At 34.4% G+C, this 20,628-nt stretch overlaps 1 protein-coding gene across 3 annotated transcripts in view; it reads right to left on the bottom strand.

Annotated features, from left to right (window-relative positions):
* Window positions 1-20,195, bottom strand: part of LOC113495695 (anoctamin-8-like) — a 35,909-nt gene extending 15,714 nt beyond the window's left edge. The window contains exons 1-8 of one of the 3 annotated variants that reach the window (XM_026874572.1): window positions 19,724-20,195; window positions 19,407-19,535; window positions 11,747-11,876; window positions 9,930-10,035; window positions 3,167-3,305; window positions 1,221-1,337; window positions 608-714; window positions 304-407 (exon numbers count right to left, since the gene is read on the bottom strand). In XM_026874572.1, the coding sequence (XP_026730373.1) occupies window positions 304-407; window positions 608-714; window positions 1,221-1,337; window positions 3,167-3,305; window positions 9,930-10,035; window positions 11,747-11,876; window positions 19,407-19,535; window positions 19,724-19,844 (953 nt within the window). In that variant the 5' untranslated portion in view covers window positions 19,845-20,195. The remainder of the gene's footprint in view (window positions 1-303; window positions 408-607; window positions 715-1,220; window positions 1,338-3,166; window positions 3,306-9,929; window positions 10,036-11,746; window positions 11,877-19,406; window positions 19,536-19,723) is intronic. The other 2 variants (XM_026874573.1, XM_026874574.1) reach the window with 2 other exon arrangements.
* Window positions 20,196-20,628: the final 433 nt, after the last annotated feature.

The following is a 20,628-nucleotide window of genomic DNA, read 5'->3' as shown; positions in this document are numbered from 1 at the left end:
TGTAACAAATCAATATTAACTCAATACTGACTGTATACTTATGTAATGAATGATTAATGAGAATACCAAGACAATGGGTGCTAGAAGCATGTATTATTGAATACTGCGATAACGTTGATAATGACATTGAAAGAGCAGTGTATGCTATAAAATAATGTTTAATAGAAAAGCCAAAGATTTTAAGGCTTCAAAAAAAGTTACAATTTTACAAGATTTATCCAATTCAGCGTTTTTATAAAAGGTGGCCGTGAAGTTTAAGATCGGTTGAGGTGGAAGAAAATGTTAAATGTGATAGTGACATACCGTTTCCACGTTTCTAAATAAACGCAAGCCCAGAGTACGTTAAATAGAGAAAATAATACATAAGCTATGTCCTTCCAATTGTCGTTCGCTGTCCCGAGCCAAATCTACAACAAAAACGAACAGTTTAGAGTAGATATCCTTGGATATTTTCTGGGTATATATTTACAAGAATAATTGTTTGTTGTAAACAATAATTGTTGTTCCAAATGACAGAGGAGGTTTTATGCCGGGTTTAGACGGGCTTCTAGTTATTTTTGTTATGATACACAGTATTTAGGGTATGTTTAAGAATATTAATATTTACCCAAAATATAAAACCGACAGCTGCAGGCACCGTCAACGACTGTGTGTAGTGTCCAAGCCAAGCGAAATACATTGCTATTTTTACACCGAAATATTCACTAATTTCATCTGAAAATAAACAATGAAATAATATCAATAAAAGTTATGATAAATTTCAAAACGTCGCAACATTTGCCAAAAAATGATTAATATATTGATTTAGCTACCGTATTCTTGCAAAAATAGGCAATAATATATTAATTGTATTATTTGTTGTACATTTCAAATATACATAGTCCTGAAGAAAATATATCAACAAATCTGTGGTCAACGCAACACTGAAATTAACACGAACATAACACAAAATCAACCTTAAACATATGTCTTAAAGTTGTATTTGCAACGCAAGACTGTTTGCTGAAGGTCACACAGTTACAATGAGAGGTGTGGCTCTTTTGCACAGATTTTAGGTTTTGTAATTATGTACGTACCTAGGAATATATCATTTAAGTCTGTTTAGTAGTTATCAAGTACTCATAATACAAGCTTTGCTTACTTTGAGACTAGATGGCGTTGTGTGAAAGTTGTAGAAAATTATATCATCATTGGTATTTTTGAATATCAATGTATCTTACCTAAAGGCTGAGGTGAGAATATAGTTTTAACCCATTTCCCTCTGAGGTTTTCTAGAGCGGCTCTCTCGTGGAGAGGGAACATACTCGCTACCACACCTCTGCTAACACAGGCTGGCACTGTAAAAAATGCACATTTCTTATTTAATTCAACTGATAACGAAGCGGTAGTACTCCGCTTTGTTAAGAGTTGAATTCTTTATTTTTTTTATATATAACTTTTTTTATCCTTAATTTAGTTAAATAAATTTATATTGATATAGAAGTAAAGTTTGAAAGCTTGCTAAGTGGTAAAAAAAACCTAGCTTAACCTAAAGCTTCTGTATGAACAACACTTCGTGTACATATTTAATGTGACATTAAAGGCGGACTAGTTAAAGATAGTATCTCGCCAACTACATTTACACACCGCTGCGTCAGCTGTTTGTATACGGTTACGACCGAAACTAGTCGTGCGAAAAGTAACAAAAAAAAGACAATATTGTCTGACAAAACTACAGACGAAAATTTGTCCACAAAACATGTAGCATATACATTACGTTAAGCGTATATTCCCATTCATGGACTGTCCTTTACAAAGTTCAACGTATAGAAGAACAGGTGACCTTAACTCGTAAAACGAAGGTAAAACCGGTCCAAGGTGAAATGGCTCTCAGCTCACAATAGTGCATTTAACCTCATTGTTAGATTTTTATTAGTTAGGTAAGCTGAAGCATTACAGTACAGGTTAGAGAAATTCTTTGTAACATATCCGGAAAATAGCCGGAATAATGTCGCGCATAGGTGCATATAATATTAAAAAGTGACTATGATTTTTGTCAAAATCGGTCCAGCCGTTTTTATAGTTGTAAATTGTATTGTCATCAGGTTTGAAGCTACCCTGAAAATATCAGCCTGATAGCTTATCGGGAAGTGCCTTATTGTTGAGTTGCAAAAAAACCAACCGGAACGACAAACAAACAAAGAAGAAAACTGAGCGTATGAAAACATGGGGAAAATTTAAATATTTATGAAGCAAATTCTAGCAATTTGTATTATATTAGTGTGTAGTTTATGTAACATACAAATGACAATAGTAATATAGCATACACTCGCATTCCTAATGCTATTAAAGTCGTATCGATGATTTTAAATATGGATGTGCGGAAAAATATATCCCGTCCATTCAAATTAATAGTGAAGAAAAACTATATTACACTGTGCTGTTATGAATTCAATTCAATTCATAACAGTACAATTCATTCTATAATAATATTCTTTATTAAAACATGGATTAAAAATACAATTTCCTATGTAGTCTTGCAAGCAATAATGGGAAACAGTAAAATACGTTTTTACGGTTTAATAAAAGCGCAGTTTTACTGCGTTTGTAGTCTCAACTATAAACATTTGCCCATATTACTGGAATATAGTATTTTATATAGGAAATACACTAGAGCTGAGTATGTTTATAATAGTAGTTAATAGTAATTAGCTGTATGACACACGTTAAACCGGTTTCCTTAGGTTTCGTGTGTAAATTAGGAAAAGTTTTGAATCAACGTCGAAAGAAGTATTAATAAGTGACTATATAAGACTATACATTTTGTTAAGATTTGAAATATTCATGGGTTACATCCATTTTCTTCAAACAACAATATGCATTTCAACATTAGATTACGGAGAAATTTCATGCTTTCTGTCCCCTAGTGTGAAGTAGGAACCACTAAACATATTTTTAATTGCCACGTTAAGTGCACAGCACTTAACTATAACTTCTAAGTATTGCGGTCAAGTAATCACGATCATCATCACAGACAGAAAATTAAATTGCCCTCCAAGAAACGGGTTAATAATCTTAAAAACAAACATACGCTCCGACTGGTGGAACTAGTCGCATGCATTTACCTCTTCCATTTGCAACATGCCGCTTTCTATATGAGTTCTGAAACGTGCCAAGACTTACTCACCAATACTTTGTCCAGGTCTGAGCGTGAGGGCTGGTTCTAAGGCGTGCTCGTCACCGGGTTCCGCGCGCGCTGACTCCAACACGTGCTTCACTAAGGCACCTCGCTCCTGCGAGTTCAACAGGTCGGCAGCTGATGAACTCTGGGGAACAAAAAAACAAGTGTTCATACCCAACAAGTGGAAATACATAACAAAGATTGTAGTTCTGACTGCAGCTGTAGAAACTGTAGAATTGCTCGCGAATGCCCAAAAAAGAAATACAATGTATGTACATATATCCTAGGATTAGGAACACGAGTTTGAAGGATTGCAAAACGTTGAGGGATGACGTAGCACGGCGGTTCAGGATACAAAAAAAGCCTTAGATACAGCAATCAATTTCACCACAAAAATAGAAAAGATACTTGGAGCGTTGCTGTACTTTATTCGAAATGGACACGTCAGCCAGAAGTCAGACGATCAGTAGTCCAAATAAAGACCCAAGGGGAACACTCTAAGTGACAACATAAATTGCGATAGTTCAGGTAATGAATGTTAAATAATAAATAATAGACTTGACTCCGTTGATAATAACTGGGACTTTATCAGTTGGACAAGAATAAAAACGGGAGAGATGGGAGGATTTCAGAAGACACAAGCGCCAGCGCCTACTTTAAGACGTGGTATCCTCTGGTAATGACACTTTTGTGCTATTAGTTAGTATATTTGGATACGAAGAAGCATATAGCCAATAGATAGCACTACTGTATCTATTAGCTTAGCTTACTTATGTACATGCAGATAAAAATGATTGCTATATAATGTAATTCAATATACATTTCAGTAAAGAAAGCTTCTGACGGATATTAATGTGTACCATAAAAAACGAATACAACTTTTTTCCGCTTTGAACGAAAATCAGACGCAAAAAGAGTAATCTAAGAAATAAAATATTTTTCTATTCACCACGGACTTACCAAACGGGGTAATGAAGTAGAAATAGACATTGTCAGTGCGATGAAGCCATTTACATAACATTTGTTGTGTGTCTGGATATAATTTATCGATATGGGTTTATGTAGGTATGTTATTATTTGTCTAGTACCCATTAAGTAAGCTTAGCTTAGTTAGAAAATAGATAGAGTTGAGCTGAGAGTTCTGGAATATTTTTTATAACTTTTGATTGCAAAACGAAGTAAGATGGACTGGCGACGAATACACTTAGAACACGTTTATCGGACGGCCTAGTCTAAATATTGAGAAATTGGCACATGGTTCATTAATTATACAAACTGTGGTAAGGTCATTGGCGAGAACAGCTCTATTTCAGAACCAATAACAATACTACCATGCCTGGCTTTCTACGATCGTTGTGGCTCGAAACTCAAAGATGCATCAGCTCATTACTAAGGACTTTGGTTAGGTAAGAAACTAGTCGGGCGATCCCGGTAAATACGTTATGCGTATTTAAAATGCGTAAACCATTCTTAAAGAATTTCTGTGAAATATTGCGATATTGAGGAAATAAAGCTAATCTCATAACATATAATAATTGTAATAAATAAATGCTCATAGTAATCGTATAAATCACGACACAGATATATCGTGCCAATAGAAAAGCATATGCGTGTCGGCAACGCTTATTCTGTGCACAACATAAATAATTCATAGTAAATATTGATTTGAATCGATACTATGCCTTGTTTTCGCAATGACTGACGCGTCCGATACAAGTTAGGTAACTATCATAAAAACGTAACGTTTTCACGATTTGCTTTTTCCTCTAATCGCAATAGGGTGTTATGATATTGACTATTGGTGCATGTTTTTCCGTAGACGGTTCTTAAACGGGAAGGCAAATTCAGAAGCGGTTTGTTTTTGTTTCATAGCAGGTTTTACGGCGATGAAGATGAAAGAAGTGGTGATGAAAATGAGACAGCTCGTTTTCATTTTCTCTTGATGAAGAATAAAAAGCTGTATTTGAAAGGCGTCGTTATTTTTCTTAATTACTAACTTTCTATGACAACCTCCTTACTTTATCGTTAGTCAAACTCAAAGCACTTGTTAATATTGAAGTATCATCGAATTTACTTTAAATATTCAAAAATTTCGCCACAAGCGGGGGCGAATTTGCGCATCAATTTTGCCAAATTTTATGACATATGTATGTACCTGTATTTGTAAAATGAAATAAGAAGTCTTACACAAAATATTTCCATTTTCGATTTAACTCAATGAATTAAGGTAATAAGTTCCCGGGCTTATTGCTTTCAAGTCGCAGACCACTTCGGTCAAATGGAAAATGTACCAATATTTTCATGCAAAACATCTTTGAGGTTTTACTTCAAGTGTCAAGTCAATATAGATACTTCTTGCTTTAAATACTAGCTACTACCTGTCTGTTTCAACTACGGTAATATCTTATTAGGATAAAACTATACCAGCACCATTTGAGAAGCATAGACTTCAGAAATTAAGACCACATACATCATCTAAAATAAATAAATTATGCAAACCAATATAATCTAATTTGCCCATATTTTAAGTGGCTATATTAAAAACAGGTACAAAGGAAATCCATAAAATTCAATAAAGTACCTACATAATGATTGGTCCACGTCAGGAAATTCCCTGAGAAGGAACAGATGGTTCGCTAATGACTGTGATATTCAACTAGCCTTGCTTTTTGCATTTCTGATAAATGGAATCCATTCCTAAACCATTATGGGGAAATTAATGGTTAATAAGTATGAGCTGTACGACCTTCGGAGAAGCCATTTTTTCACAGAAAGAAGGTTTTATTAGTGTTCCTAAAACAAAGAGTGAAATGGACAGGAACGAAAACCCTATTATGCAGGCTCCGTCATCTGTCTATCCGTCGGCCACCAGGCTGTATCTCATGAACTATAATAGCAGGATATCTAAAAAATTTCAGTTTGGACATATTCTTTTAAATAAACGTATAAATTTTTATATATATGAATGAAGTATGCCATACGTACTAAAAGTATCCGCTGTATTTTTATGGAATTAAACTGGAACTTGATAGAAAAAACTGAGGTAAATAAAGAAATTATTAGTGGAAGGAGTGTAATTTGCGGAACATTTCCATCAATGATTGATCACTTGTACCATAGTTGCCTACAGCCCCGTAATAATATTTCTTAGACTGTCACGAATTAAAAAACGAAAGCTAAATAAGTCCACGCTAAACTCAATCATGAATTGTGCATAGGATAAGCGTTTGTGCGATAAGCGAATTTCTGTCTTGTGTCTGGGTGACTTTGTGTATGTGACTTGAATGTTTGTGAAACCCCTGCTTCCTCCCTGCCTGTGAAAACAAGCAATAAATCCCTTACTGCAGGAATCGTTAAAAAAAATAAGAAATTCAAATAAAATATTAGGATTTCAGCAATCTCATTATCTATATCAGAGATTTCAGCGATCCAAATCCCAGAAAACTGTAAATCATCATTACATAACACAAAAGTTTATCGACGTAATCGGGTCGAGGCGAGACACAAACTTTGCAGTTTGCATGCCACCAAGACTACAGCTACGTAACAGCTTGGAGTAAACCCTACATGTCTTATTGTTAGGGATTCCGCTAGACAATACTGCATTGCTTAAACAAGGCATGAATACGGAATACGGGATTTACTAAGCGAGAGAACATTTACAGTTGTTTTTTCATAATAAATGTTTGAATTGCAGTTAGAATTTTTATTATATTACTATTACGTTTTTATGTGAATAATCTTTGAAAATACTTAGATTAAAAGACGACGAAACGCTAGAGTAAAAATATATTTACACAAGACGAAACAGAAAGGAATTCTCCATCAATTCGGGTATAAAAAACATATACTGCACTGGCAGTATGGATATTACTGAATAATAAGCACAAACTAGAAGGCAATAAAAGTTATTTTAAAATATTCAGACCCTAAACAGCTTAACTATTTTCAAACACGCCTGTCATACCTAAAATATCGGTATTTATAGCCCACATGAGACAACCTTCATAAATGGGTTACGTCACCTCATAACTTGAGCCTAAGAATTGAATAATAAAGTGTGTATCGGCTAGATAATAGACGTATTTTGAGGTTATATGGAAATACTAGGGAGATTACCCAGCAGAAGGAAAAGACATACAAAAGAACCTAACATGACCTATTTTTATTTTTTTACATGGCTTTTCCTTTGAATAAGGTTTAAAAAGTTAAGGCCTCCAAAAGACATTAAAAACATTTACTTAAGAAAATATCTAAATCGACCTCCTTTTAAGAATCTCAGCTAAATATAAATCAGATTTCAAATTACAAATTCGAATACGAAACCACATAATTGATCGCTTTCAAACAATGTTCCAAATGGCGAAGGTTCAAGTTTCGAAGGTCTTACGAACACAATCTTCAATCAGTAGCTAGCGACTCATAATTAAAGACTTCGGTTATATTCGGAGAAATTCGGCAATCTTCGTATTAGCAGTAGATAGGTACCTTACTTTAAGATAATGGAAGATATAAATAGCAGAATAGAGTATATTATTGACGTAAACGTTTATTTCCTATTGGGAAGAGACTCGATAAGTGTTGGATGTCTCGTTTATAATATTTATATGTAAATAAAATCAGGCTGGTTTCATATTGCCCAGAACAGAAAATCGTGGATGTATTTGGGGGAGATCTTTACTTACACAGGTACTGTACAGGTTCAAACATCGTTATGTTCAAGACTTTACATAACTCATCCTCACAAATGGAAAAGCCCAGAAAAATCCCCTTTAATTTCACATTCATTAATCTAAGACATCGTTCTTTCTTACAACCGTTAATTAAAAAAGTTTAAATGACGTCCAACTCGAGTGGCAACACCATTCATCCTGTCATGGCAATACTAACGAGTGTTATGATTGATTGACTAACTTATCAAAGGGACATCGAAACAATTTGAGCAGAAACGTGAAATGCCGATTATATTTGATGTGGGGTAGCAAGAATAGTTTATTGGATCGGCGCAAGGGTTGAAAATTAGCGGCGAAACATGGCCTCCTCATGAAAATCAAAATAGGTACACCACGGTATTTCAGGGTGAACGAAATTTATTAAAGAACGCACGCACGCGGTTTCTAGACTGCAGACAGAAAACGAATACCAATTTTGGAACATACGTATGTTTATTTGTTTTAAAAAGAAGCTGAAAGCTAAAAGGTGACAATTATAGAAGATTCTGGATATTTAGAAATGTTTCAGGTTAATTCAAATTTTGCTGGGGCCGCGGTCAACAGCTAGTAATAAACTAAGTGTATTCAATAAGCGTCTAATCTTATCAAAACTTGGTCCCTTCTAAAAGTAGCAATACACTTGACATTTCTGTCCCAACTTACTTCAAATAATGTTTGGACGTCTAACGACTTATCTGAAAGCATTTAATACTAAGACGACATTACCAGATGAAAATAGACTGAAAGTATATTCAGTCTAGTCACGTATTCGTCTGTGAACTTATGATATAAGTACATGAACTCTTTTCTTATAAATTCTGATTAAATTAAGGAAGTGTTGAGGTTTCTATGTATTAATATTTTATGTAGGAACATGCTCGTGATACGCGAATGTTTTCTGAAAACCCTGTTATTTCAGAATACCTTGTTTTTCTTTGAATGTAAACGGTTTTTTTTATTATTTAACCTTTTTTTGCCAGGACAATTTCATAAGGTCTGGGTTACCAACAGGAGGAACTAGTTTTGTATGATTTTACTTTATTTATACATTCCTTGGGCTTGTAGGAACTTACATATTTGAGGCATGCATACACTCTCTAAAACGAGAGTGTAACAATGACGGATAGTATAGTCCCGAAAGTGTAAGTTTCGACAAATTAGTCATCATTTATTAGAAAAATTATTACTCGACATACTTATTAGTAAGCCTTGCAAGTGTAGCTGGACAATGTCAAGCAAAGAGGTTTTAGCAGTCATCATATGTATATTCAAATTAAAAGAAACAAATATCTTCAACAGTTGCTACAGGGTCTATACAAACGAAAAAAAAATTGCATCCTCGTATACATTAAGGACAATCACAAGAGACCGGAAAAGCATTAACATGAAAAAATGGGCCAACCGAAATATAAAATATAAATATAACTTTGGAAGTAAGCGACATTCAAACGGAAAGAATATTTCTTGAACAATACGTATTCTTGGTACATTCGTTGAAATGTAAAAGGTTTTTTCTTTTCTTCTCTGAGTACCCTTGGAGAATGGGATCGAGTGAGCTTTTTTGCTTGGTAGGTAATTTTGGGAGTAAGAAGTATTTCTGTAGGTTTTTTAACGATAATATGATACAATATTATAAAATTTTCAAGACTTTTTTTACTTTTATCGAAATAAAATTTTAAGTATTCATTTGATATACTTTAGATAAATTTTGTACTGTTTGTTAGAAAAAAAACAATGACCCAAAATATATATTTAACTATATTTTACAAAACTCTAACTAATATATTTAAAAACTAGTTTAATTATATTATGTTCACTTACTTAAAAACAAAAACAATGATTAAAATAAGGCATCAAATAATTCATCGGGTTCACTGCTGGCTGGGTGTGTAAAGTAAAATTTTAAATGTACATTATAAATCGTATATGTACCCGTATTTCAATGGCGAAGGGTAGAGCGAATGTCGAATGGCAAAGCGTAACAAGATATTGAGACTTTGTAATCACAGCGTCGTTATTTGATACTGGCGTAATCTAAATAATGTAAAACCACATACCTTTTGAAAACAATGCATGTCTCGAACGGTGAACTCTTTGTAGCCTCCACCAAATTCCGGTTTCAACTGTTTTGGTAGATGCATCTCCTCCGCAGTTTGTAATAGCCTGATTAAAAATCAGTACGTCAGAATTACACAAAATGTTATTGAAAGAATATTTATTATCTTATTATATATAAACTCCTACTGTCACGGTATACTAGTAATTGAACACCTACGAAACTGCTGGACCGATTCTTATGATTTTTTAACCCCCTAAATGTTCCTAACCAAACTTTTTGCTTTTATGTAACCCTGATTGGGTTAAAATCACTATTTTTTATACGGAAATACAAGCGTGATCCTGAATCTGTATGCAAGAACACTTAGGTAAGCGACGTTCTAATATGTATTTTCGTTTCAGCATTCTCCTCTACAAAGACATCTTGATAGCCAAGGGCGACATTTGCTGTGCGTCGTTCTTATGGCTGTAAGTTTCTCAAGCTTTAATCTATCAAACCGTTTAGGCTGCTATTCTATTGGGGTTGCCAAAAAACATGCATACCTACCTACATAAATAAAAGCGAAAAAAATGTCTTCTAACCTCGATCGGGTAAAAGGGAAATACTGACTAGGAACATTGAATAGCAAAAAGTCAGGACCGTCTAAGTCCTAAAACCTTTTCAGTAAAGCGTCGACCCCGTGACCTTTAACCGTCCTTGTAATTTAATTCCACTGACACGGCACGGAGTTTGCTCTTCAAGCTGAACTTCGGAATATCATATTACGTTGACTAAACAATTGCAGTGGAACAATGTTTAATTTTGGTACATTTTCAAGAGGAGTACTATTTTTGACGACTTAATTACAACTTTGTGTGTTTCGCTCAAGTAGAGTTACTTCACACTTAAATTGCAATGTTGGTGAACTGATAGATAATTCTGATTTTAACATTGGTATGGAACACATTCAATATTCAAAATTAATAAGAGTATAATGTGACCTACTAGACATAACGAAAAGAAAGGAGTGAAAGCAATTATATTCGGGTTGATTCGAATAACTTTAACCCTTCAATGCAATGATTCACACGACAATTTAAGGTAATAGGTTTTTTTATAAAAAGCCTAGCCAGGCTTTTGGTAAAAAACAAGCTTTCTTATCGAGTACATATGTCGAAACAGAAGTTATTTTTTTAAGAATCCTCTAAAGTTATGGATCTACACTACAACCTTTTTGATGTCCCGACAGCATATATAAAATACCAAGAGAAAAGCATTCAGCGCCAGTCCATTACGCAATACACCAGTTAGCTTTTATGCCGATTCGCTTTTCCAATATACTTTTATCAGTGCTATAGTAATAATGGCAATGTGGTTTTCGAGTAAACGTTACTTGGATACGAGTGGCTGGTTTAACAATTTGTTTCTCGTTTAGTTTCACGGGGTTCTTTGGAGTAAATGAGTCTTACTTTAAACTAAAGAAGTAATGGCTCAGATTTTTAGATGAGTGGAATTTTGTGGCAAAGGCGAGAAAAAATTATATTATTTTAATAGTAAATAAAAACAAAATTTGAGACTCTTTTTTGCTAGTTGTCACGACTGAATTCGCCTTTATACATCTAAAATTCAATATGCATAGCTAACAAAGAGCCACCTACCATCTATCGTCATTATTAGAGGTCGGACATCGTGTTATTGGTTACCACAGATCCCTACCAGTCGTCTCGACTACCTTAGCCTTTCTTTCTCAAATCAACTTAAACATTCACATCTTCTCGGTCTTACTCTGCTTATTTTATTCACAGACATTGATAAGTGCACTATGTTTTAACTTACACCTCGTCATCAGCTGTGATGTAAAACGCGGAGCACTGTGAGGACGCGTGCTGCCTCACACACACACGCAACCGCGGCCGACTCCCGCGCAACTTCTGTAGCAGCCATAACAGCATACTGTCCGGCAGACCTGTCGAATAAAAAGTAGTTAATACCTTTTTCCTTAACAAATTACTTTTAACTGCGGTCTGTTACAAGTTGGCCCAGCGTGCTGAGTATGACAATTATCCCTTCATTGGAGGAGGACTATTTCTAGCAGAGGAGCGTGATAAGCAGAATTAAAATATTTTCTGTCCTTGTACTGAACATAAATTCTCTTTTGAGTGACGTTTTCCCAATGTTGTGGTCGATTCACTTGCCTCACGGGATTAAGCTGAATACCGTTTATTTTATGGAACGATTGCCGATCTGACATCGAAAACACATTTGTCGTTTAATTCTGATTTTAAATCACATCAACTTTTGAAAGGTACCTTAATTTTCGTAGTTACTACTGAGCGCAATGCTTGCTTAGCCTTTTCCAAACCAAACCCCCAATTTTTTGTGGAAGTCACTATCCAAAATACTCAAACAATAGACAAAGGAGAACATTGGCTAAAATAGATATCTTAGGATTGGGATACAAAAAGAACAAGTACGTACATTTATGAATGCATCATTGTATAATGCATGCAAATATTATTGTAACACCAAGTCGTAAGAACACTTCAAAAACAGAAGGTAAGTTATTCATCCTTAAGCTCGTATATTACATAATTTAAAGGTTATATTGGAGGATTGCCAGGACTCGCTACATGAATATGGAATCCTTATCCTGAATTCATTAACTAGTCCATGATTTATACTTTTATACGAAATATCTTGATTTTCGTTGGCAATAAATCTGTTCTGGAAGTATGCCAGATTACGATAATGAGGCTTATATGAATCTCTTGGTAATTAAGTAATACATTATTTTATCATTTTGTCAGTAATAAAGAATAAGTAATGAATTTCAATGTTGGTTGGAACAGCTTTTTGTCAATTTCTCATCTTTTTTCTACTTTGTAGACAATTTTCCAGGTCAGTGTAACTCATAAATCTCTATTTAGCTATTACTTGTCTGTACTAACATATTTATTATATTTATGTGACAGGCCTTTTACCTTTCTTAGTCACACATTTTCCTTACTTTCAAGCTATACTGTTATAATACAATGCGAAAGGTGAATATGTAAGGCATCTTTCGTACAGAAAATCTAAAGTAATTTCTTGCAAGTTTACTCAAGAATGTTAATTCTAAACGGACCATTACACCTTTTAAGGTTTAACTGTGGCTCTCATTTGAAGCTGACGTGAAAATAGCACGTTCGTACATAACTAACACGAAGAGTGAATGCCGTAGCAGTTAACACGAACATTTCTGTAAAACGACGTACTTTTAGGGGGTCTACTACCAGTTCGAGCACGACCACCACTTAAAAGTACGAACGTGGCTGTGGTAGGAAAGAGACGGCGCTCTACTCCATTTAGTGGGCTGTCTCACCTCTACATCCCATTCAAAGAGTTGATGGTAGACCCCCAGACATTTAAAAGTCCGCGGAACGGATAGCCTGGCGATAGGCCAAAAGTTTTTACTGTAAGAAGGGAAATATTCCAGCCAACTACGGATATCTAAGCTAGCATTTGTTTTAAAAATGAAATGAAACATTTCTGGACGCATTTCAATGTTTAAGTTGGTATAAGAGGCAATGGGAAGCCGTTTGTCTTATTTTGACTAAACGAACTGTTTGATAAGGGTAAACGAATAATAATAATAATAATAATAATAAAAAATGTTTATTTTTCTCATTATCACATAATGTTACAGTACTTATTTTGTGTACTAAAATAGAGACTGGTGTCTGTGATAGGTAAGACCTGTGTTACAGATCACCAGGCTACCCTCCGAGGAGACAATGTCGTTTATTCCTACGTCTTATTAATAAAATTATTAAACAAAATGTGAAATAGCCTAATTTATAACTTATTATGAGATCAACAATTTAAACATAAAACTTAAAATTAAACTCTATATAAAGTAATAGTAGAATTATAATAAAATTAAAGTATAAAAGTAATTTATATGGACGAATAACTGGAAGTTTCAATTGGTTTGTGTGTGTGTGTGTGTGTGTGTGTGTGTGTGTGTGTGTGTGTATATGACTGTGTGAATGCGTGAGTTTCCGCGTGATTGTGAATGTCTGTAAGATTTCGTTAACCATTGGTATTTTGCCTGCTGTTTTGCCTAGACATTCTCGTAGCATTTATTTGATCACGAGAAAATTTTGAAGCAGTTTTATCAATAATCATTGCCTTGGGAAAAAGCCGCAATCAAAAATTGGAATTCATGAAAACATAATACGTAGGTCAACAAATAATCAGTAGGTACTTGGGTGAAACGGAAAACGATCACCACAAAACATACAAATTATTCGTTCGACCTACAATACGTTTGAGAGTTAAGCATGTACTTAACATTAATAAATTCGTGACGGTACCCGTATCAATTGGATACACAGCGGTGGAATCAATTCCCCATCGTTTAGTAACAGTAAATATTCGGATTTGTAATTCGTTGGGTCGACCGCATTTACAAGGAATCACTTTAACATAATTATCGCCTTTAACTCAAAGCCATAAGGTTCACTTTCTCCAATCTTTGTATCACTGATGCTTGGTGTGTAGTCAGTTTGGAGGTTTAAAGGAGTTCAGCAACATAAATTCAGTATCAAAGTTCATGAGGTTATCGCATTCAAAATAGGAATAAAAATTTCCTGAAAACGGTACATTGTTTACTTTATTACTTCTTCTGTAGTTCATATATTTACAAAACTTGTAGGATATAAAATAAACTGATTAATAATCTAGTACTAGTATTTCGTCGGAGGAATCAACAAGCCTATCGCATCTTCTCAGCCTTAGCCCGCTGTAATATCATCTACCATTTAGGACCTATCGAGTGTTTAATTTGCCTCAATCCTGAATTGACATGCGGCAAATGTATCAGTTCTATTTTGGACTGCCTGCTCATTGAGACTATGTTCTACATACCGTTGCATCATTTAATAATACGTATTGTCCATAAATCTCTCTTGATATGTACTTTTCCTCTAGAATCCTGTGCATCAGAAAGAGGATCGATATCGATCGAATCATAGAAGTCATCGAGATTTTTACATTGACCCAAAATGCTTATTACAAATCTGAGAGATATAACCGAAAATGAGTGTAACTAGTAACAAACGATATTAAGAAAACAATATTCAGATTATTTTGTCATGTTTCTTTAGCCTATATAAAGCTTGAAAGCACTCGGGTTGGGCCCTATACTCAAAAGCTTAATCAAAACCCTCTTACAAACACGAAAGCTTTCGATATTAAGGCAACGATTCATCCATACGTGATTGGGGCTTACAACCGCAGTACTTATCAGAGAAATGACAGCTTAGTAAATTGGATTCGGTCGGATACTTCAATATAGCAAAGCTGTCGGCTAAAATGATTTAAGAAATAACAGGAGAATGTCTCACTATATGGTAAGGGTTAGCCGGCTTAGCATACGTATACTGTTTTATTATCAGCCTACACTTCATCATCACCCTAGCCTTTTCCCAGCTATGTTGGGTTCACCTTTCAATTTAACCGGATGCTAATACGTACCAGAGTTTAACAAGGACTGACTATCTGACCTCCTCAACCCAGTTCTTTAGGAAACACGATACCCCTTAGTCAGACCGGTTGTCAAACTTTCTACCTTCTGACTACCCGTGACGATTGTCAAAATGCAAATTAACGTGTCTTGACATAATTGGTAATCATACACGGGCCGACCGTGTCAAGCGTAGCTTAACCAGTGATCGATCAACTTATGCAGTTAAGGCTTAGCCACGAGCTCCTCATCATTTCATTCATTAATACTATTCAATCACGTGTCACAAGAAATTAATAATATGTATCTGATACCTGCTAGCTGTTTCTGTTAAGGAAAAATTCCCTCTTACTGAAAAAGTTTTCGCGATTTGTTGATCTATGATCGACTAGTATTTTGTCAAAGCAAGTTTAGGCTTTTTGCCGCAATGCTCCGTAGGCTTGAGGCAAATGTATACAGGTCTTACACTGCCACTAAAAAAGGTTTATTTAACATTCTCAGACCGGGTTAATGGGCCGAGAATTTCTATAAAACTATAAGAAGTTAATAGGTCTAATTATGTTTAGAATTACATTCGCCTCTGTTTAATGGGTCATTTGCATGCAACTTCAATAGTTTATAAATAGCATACATTGCACAAACTATTTAAAATAAGAAGCAATTATGGTACCAGTTTAGAATACCTTACTCAGCTGGTACTTAAAATTTTCTCGGCTCATAATTTATGAGTTTGTTTTAAGAAATCCAAACGCTTTCTAAAAACCGACATCTAAAATTACTATTTGTTTCTAGAAAGCTATTCAGACTTTTAATCGAATGTCGTAGGTTGTCCAAATGGCTAAAACCCAACGACACTTCAACCTATTTCCGAAAGTTTTCAATCCTAATAATCACACCTGATAGCCAGAGCACAAACGATTTGTAATGACGATCGACCATTAAGAATCTGGGGGTAATCCGATCTTAAGTTGTCGGTTGAATCGGGTCAGGTAGATCATTAGAGGTCACCCGTTATTGGGTAAGTTCATTAGGAGTTCAAATTAAGGTGCACTCTTACAGCAAGACGAACCTTACCATGTATACATCTCTATGACTCTATTAGGACGTTCGTTGTCGTAGGTTAAGAATGCAAAACATTTTGAGGTAATAGGTTTTTTAGTTTTTCGTATTGGTTTGAGGTTTTTAAAAACCAATCAGTCGCCTTGATGTAGGTATTACAGATATAAGTTCTTTGAAAAATTGTGATATTTTACCTATTTTAGGTGATGCAATAGTTTGTAAAAGACAACTACGGTAAAGATTTTGGTTATGATCCAATTTTTCCTCGCTGCTTCGCCCGTCTTATTCCATGTTTCTTATCGCAAAATTTTCTTTAGTTACGTTCATTTGAGTAAACAAAATGCAACAAGCAAGCAGATATTCAATAGCACTAATAGTTAATAAAGATTATTGCTAACATTCAATTTTGTGTTTTTCAAATTACTTTTTCATCATGAATAAATCTAAAACAATGCCTTTTCAGGCTATAACTCGTAGAAAATCGAGACAGAAAACATTTAGAACTGATAAAAACATAGTTAAGTATCTATAACAAACAAGTTATTGGCAACAATCCAGCACGGAAATGTGTTGCCAAACATCAATCGTAGTAACAAAGAGATGTTCGTAACGTAATATATAAGGGTTGAATGGACTGGGAAAGAAGCTATGTCTGGATGTCTTAGTGCTGGCCAAAACCTACTTCCGTATAGAGAATTCTGAGTATAGATCAACATCAATGTAATGTTTGTTTGCCCACTTGTGGTTTATCGATTCTGTGCTTTGGAATGGTTTTGGTCCAACATCGATTGTCAATAAATTTTTAATGCTTTTTAGTCCCTGGCTGTATTTTGAAGAAAATTTTTAAACAACAAAAACATACAACCGACTTCAAATTAAATACTAGTGAGAATAACTTGATGAAATGAAACCAAATGTCTGCTATTTCACGTAAAATGTTCGCACGTCCAAAGTTTTAAGGACCGAACCATTAAAAAAAAATCGACGAATTTAGAACCACCTCCTTTTTGAAGTCGAAGTAAGGCTTATGTTGCAATCACAAACTTACCAAAGAGGTTCGGACGAAGTAATTTAGTTCTAATTTCACTGGCAAGTCAGTATAATTAATGGCATTCTTTATGTACATATGTGTAATGGGAGCTACATTTGTATAAGAATGTTTTTAGCCAAGCTTTTTATAGCATCAAAGGCTGTATACCCTAATTTACTTTGATAAAGCACTCCATTATGTATATTCCAACAGACGGTACAAACTGTTTAATAAATAAAGTTTTAGTACGCTTTTGCGAATTTATTTTTGGGGAAATAGGAAAGTATACATTCATTTTCATTTTCTTGCCCAAAATGAATGAACTTAGAATATCGTAAATGAATACCGAATATACCTACTTTACGTAGATCATTAAAATTCATCTAGTAGCAATTTTTGTTTTTTAGGGTTGCGTACCAAAAGACTAGAAATGGAATCCTTTTACTGAGGGTCCGTTGTCTGGTGATTCGTGAGTCACCAGGCTGTAACTCACGAATCGTCATAGCTGGATAGTTTAAATTTTTACTGATGATATATTTTATATTTCTATTCGGTCATAACGTGGTCACCCAACAGATTTTTTTTTTGTACGAAACCCTCATTGTCGCGTATCCGACTCGCAGTGTGATGATTTTGGCCCAAACTTTTCTTTGGACCTACTTCTATCTCTTAAGGTAAGTCACGATTATTTCACCGATTATAGGCCCTCAGCCCTAGCTTATTTAAATAACTAATAAAATATACATAGAGAAGCCAATTCTCATATTCAATGATTAATTGCAGTAAGTACAACATGACCACAGTAAATAAAAACAGGCCAGTGGTTGTAAAGCATTTAATTGGAATTGTATTACACAATCAACTGACTCATACACAGCCCATTGGGAACATAATTATCATGGATATACTTTCGGCCGCCAGCAATCATCATTTTATAATTGTTTTATCCAAATTCAGTTACAGACAGATCCAGGGGAGGATTAAGGACTCTGGTCGGGTCCGAAACTAGTCAGGCTAACACGATAAATACGCGTGAGTAAACCGTTACATCATTTAATAATGAATCATTCTCAGGATAGTTACTATCAATTAATTACTATTTGATATCATAGGCCTAATATTGAGAAGTTTTTTTTATTTAGTTTTTGGTTTTCAAAAATAGTAATAAGAATTAAAAACTGTTTTGTCACTCTAGACACTGGCCAAGTTGGCCTTTAAGGAAATCTGCTTTTAAGCTTCAAATAACGAAAACTAGTTGGACTAAAAAGTAAGTTAAATTTTTACATCTATCATGTTTTTTTCAGCTACTCTATCTTAATCACTAGTGCTGAGCTGTATCCGGTTGGACTGGAAACCGATTCCTGCAAGTTGTCAAGAGGCTGGGTACTTGAGTATTATTAGACTAAGCCTCTGTTGTATACTTTTCCTAATCATTCGAAATTAAGTAGTTGAAACAATATTTATTGTAGTTTTTAATAGTATCATAGTTTCAAGTTTAAATATATTATCTTGTAGAATTCAAATCACATCAATATGTTGTATATAATAATGAGCTTGACTTGACATATATGGAAGGTATAGGACATGGAAACAGTACTAAGTAAACCAAAAAAAAAAAATTTAGTAATTATTTGATAATAATACAGCAGGTATGTTATTAGTGAAATCTATAGCAATAAAATAAATTTAAAAGACATTCATCTGCTAAAAACATTTTTTCCCATGTGCAATATTGTGCATACAGAAGTCAAATCCTAAAACTTGCAAATTAATATAAAAAAAATGTTATAAACCTTAAAAAGACCAGCCTTCATAAAACAGAATATAAACAGACCTGTTTCACATAAATAAAAAAAGTCGTATATATTGTGAAACAACTAAGTATAAAAATAAACACTCACCTTTAGGGAATATAAGGACAACATCAGTGTGCTGTGTTGGTGTGGAATGCAAGAGGAGGCGACGAGGATGCATCAGATGGGCACTGAGCTGACCCGCCATCGGCAGACGGCGGCGAAGTTCACGGCCGGCTAGACAAAATAAATGCAACTGTGAGAAAAGTTATTTTATTTTTGTTTAGAAAAAATTAAAATGTTTCTTAAACAAAAAATATTGTTTTTGCACTTTTAATAAATAATATGGATATAAAAACAAGCAATTAAAAGGCACAACAACACATCAAGTTATTAGATTTCAAAATAACAAATACTATACGCACCACTATCCAACTTATCTTTCGCGAATTCCGCAAAAGACCTGTGTTCTTGAGGTGTAGAATGCGCACTGCTCTCGTAATCTTCTTTTTCGGGGTTTCCCACACTCCCATCTTCACCCTCCATAGTGAAAATTCTTTATACAGTCCTCAAGGCAAAAACAATAAAACTATACACACAAGATCGTGAGAGACCTTCAGTTTCTTACATCATCCACTAAAATAGTGGCTACGAACTTATGTTATGACTAAAGCACAGAATTTAACAGAAAAATGTGACGTCCCATCAAACCCATACAGGCGACTAACATCGTCAGTCGTTATAACTGAAAACACGTTTATTTACTTGGTAAATATTTTATTTTGTGACAAATCTAAGGTCGCGCGCGGCTGTCACTAATTCAAAATTGATTTTTGGCCGCCATTTTCAGATAGCGTAGGTGTTGCTAGACGAATAAAATCTCACTCTATTCCTCAGCACAGTAGCGTCCAACTTTAACAAAATTTGCATACACTAATTTCGTAATATTTTATGACGCGCATTATTCAAATTGTTTTTTAAATAGGTAGAACGAACTAAATCAACAACTGAATGAGTGAAAACATTTAAAAATAAGCAAGCTGATTTGTTTGACAGTTCTAAATTTTCTGACTTGTAACATTATCTCGAAAATGTCACGAGATGTCAAAACTTCCTGTGTTCGGATACTACTCCAAAATATATTATAAAATGATCTAAACAAAAATGTCTTAAATTATTGAAAACTTAAAAAGAAACAAATTATCGCAGATGTATGCTAAATTTGCATATGCTTTGCATGGTAAATGCTAGTCAATGATTTATTTTATAAATCCATGTTTCTTCGTCCATCATGATTTTGCTTTCGAACTAAGTGATCCTAGTTTTGATT

Source organism: Trichoplusia ni, chromosome 7 (genome assembly GCF_003590095.1).
Source record: "Trichoplusia ni isolate ovarian cell line Hi5 chromosome 7, tn1, whole genome shotgun sequence".
NCBI classification, from domain to species: domain Eukaryota; kingdom Metazoa; phylum Arthropoda; class Insecta; order Lepidoptera; family Noctuidae; genus Trichoplusia; species Trichoplusia ni.
This window is presented reverse-complemented; position numbering and strand designations above follow the sequence as displayed.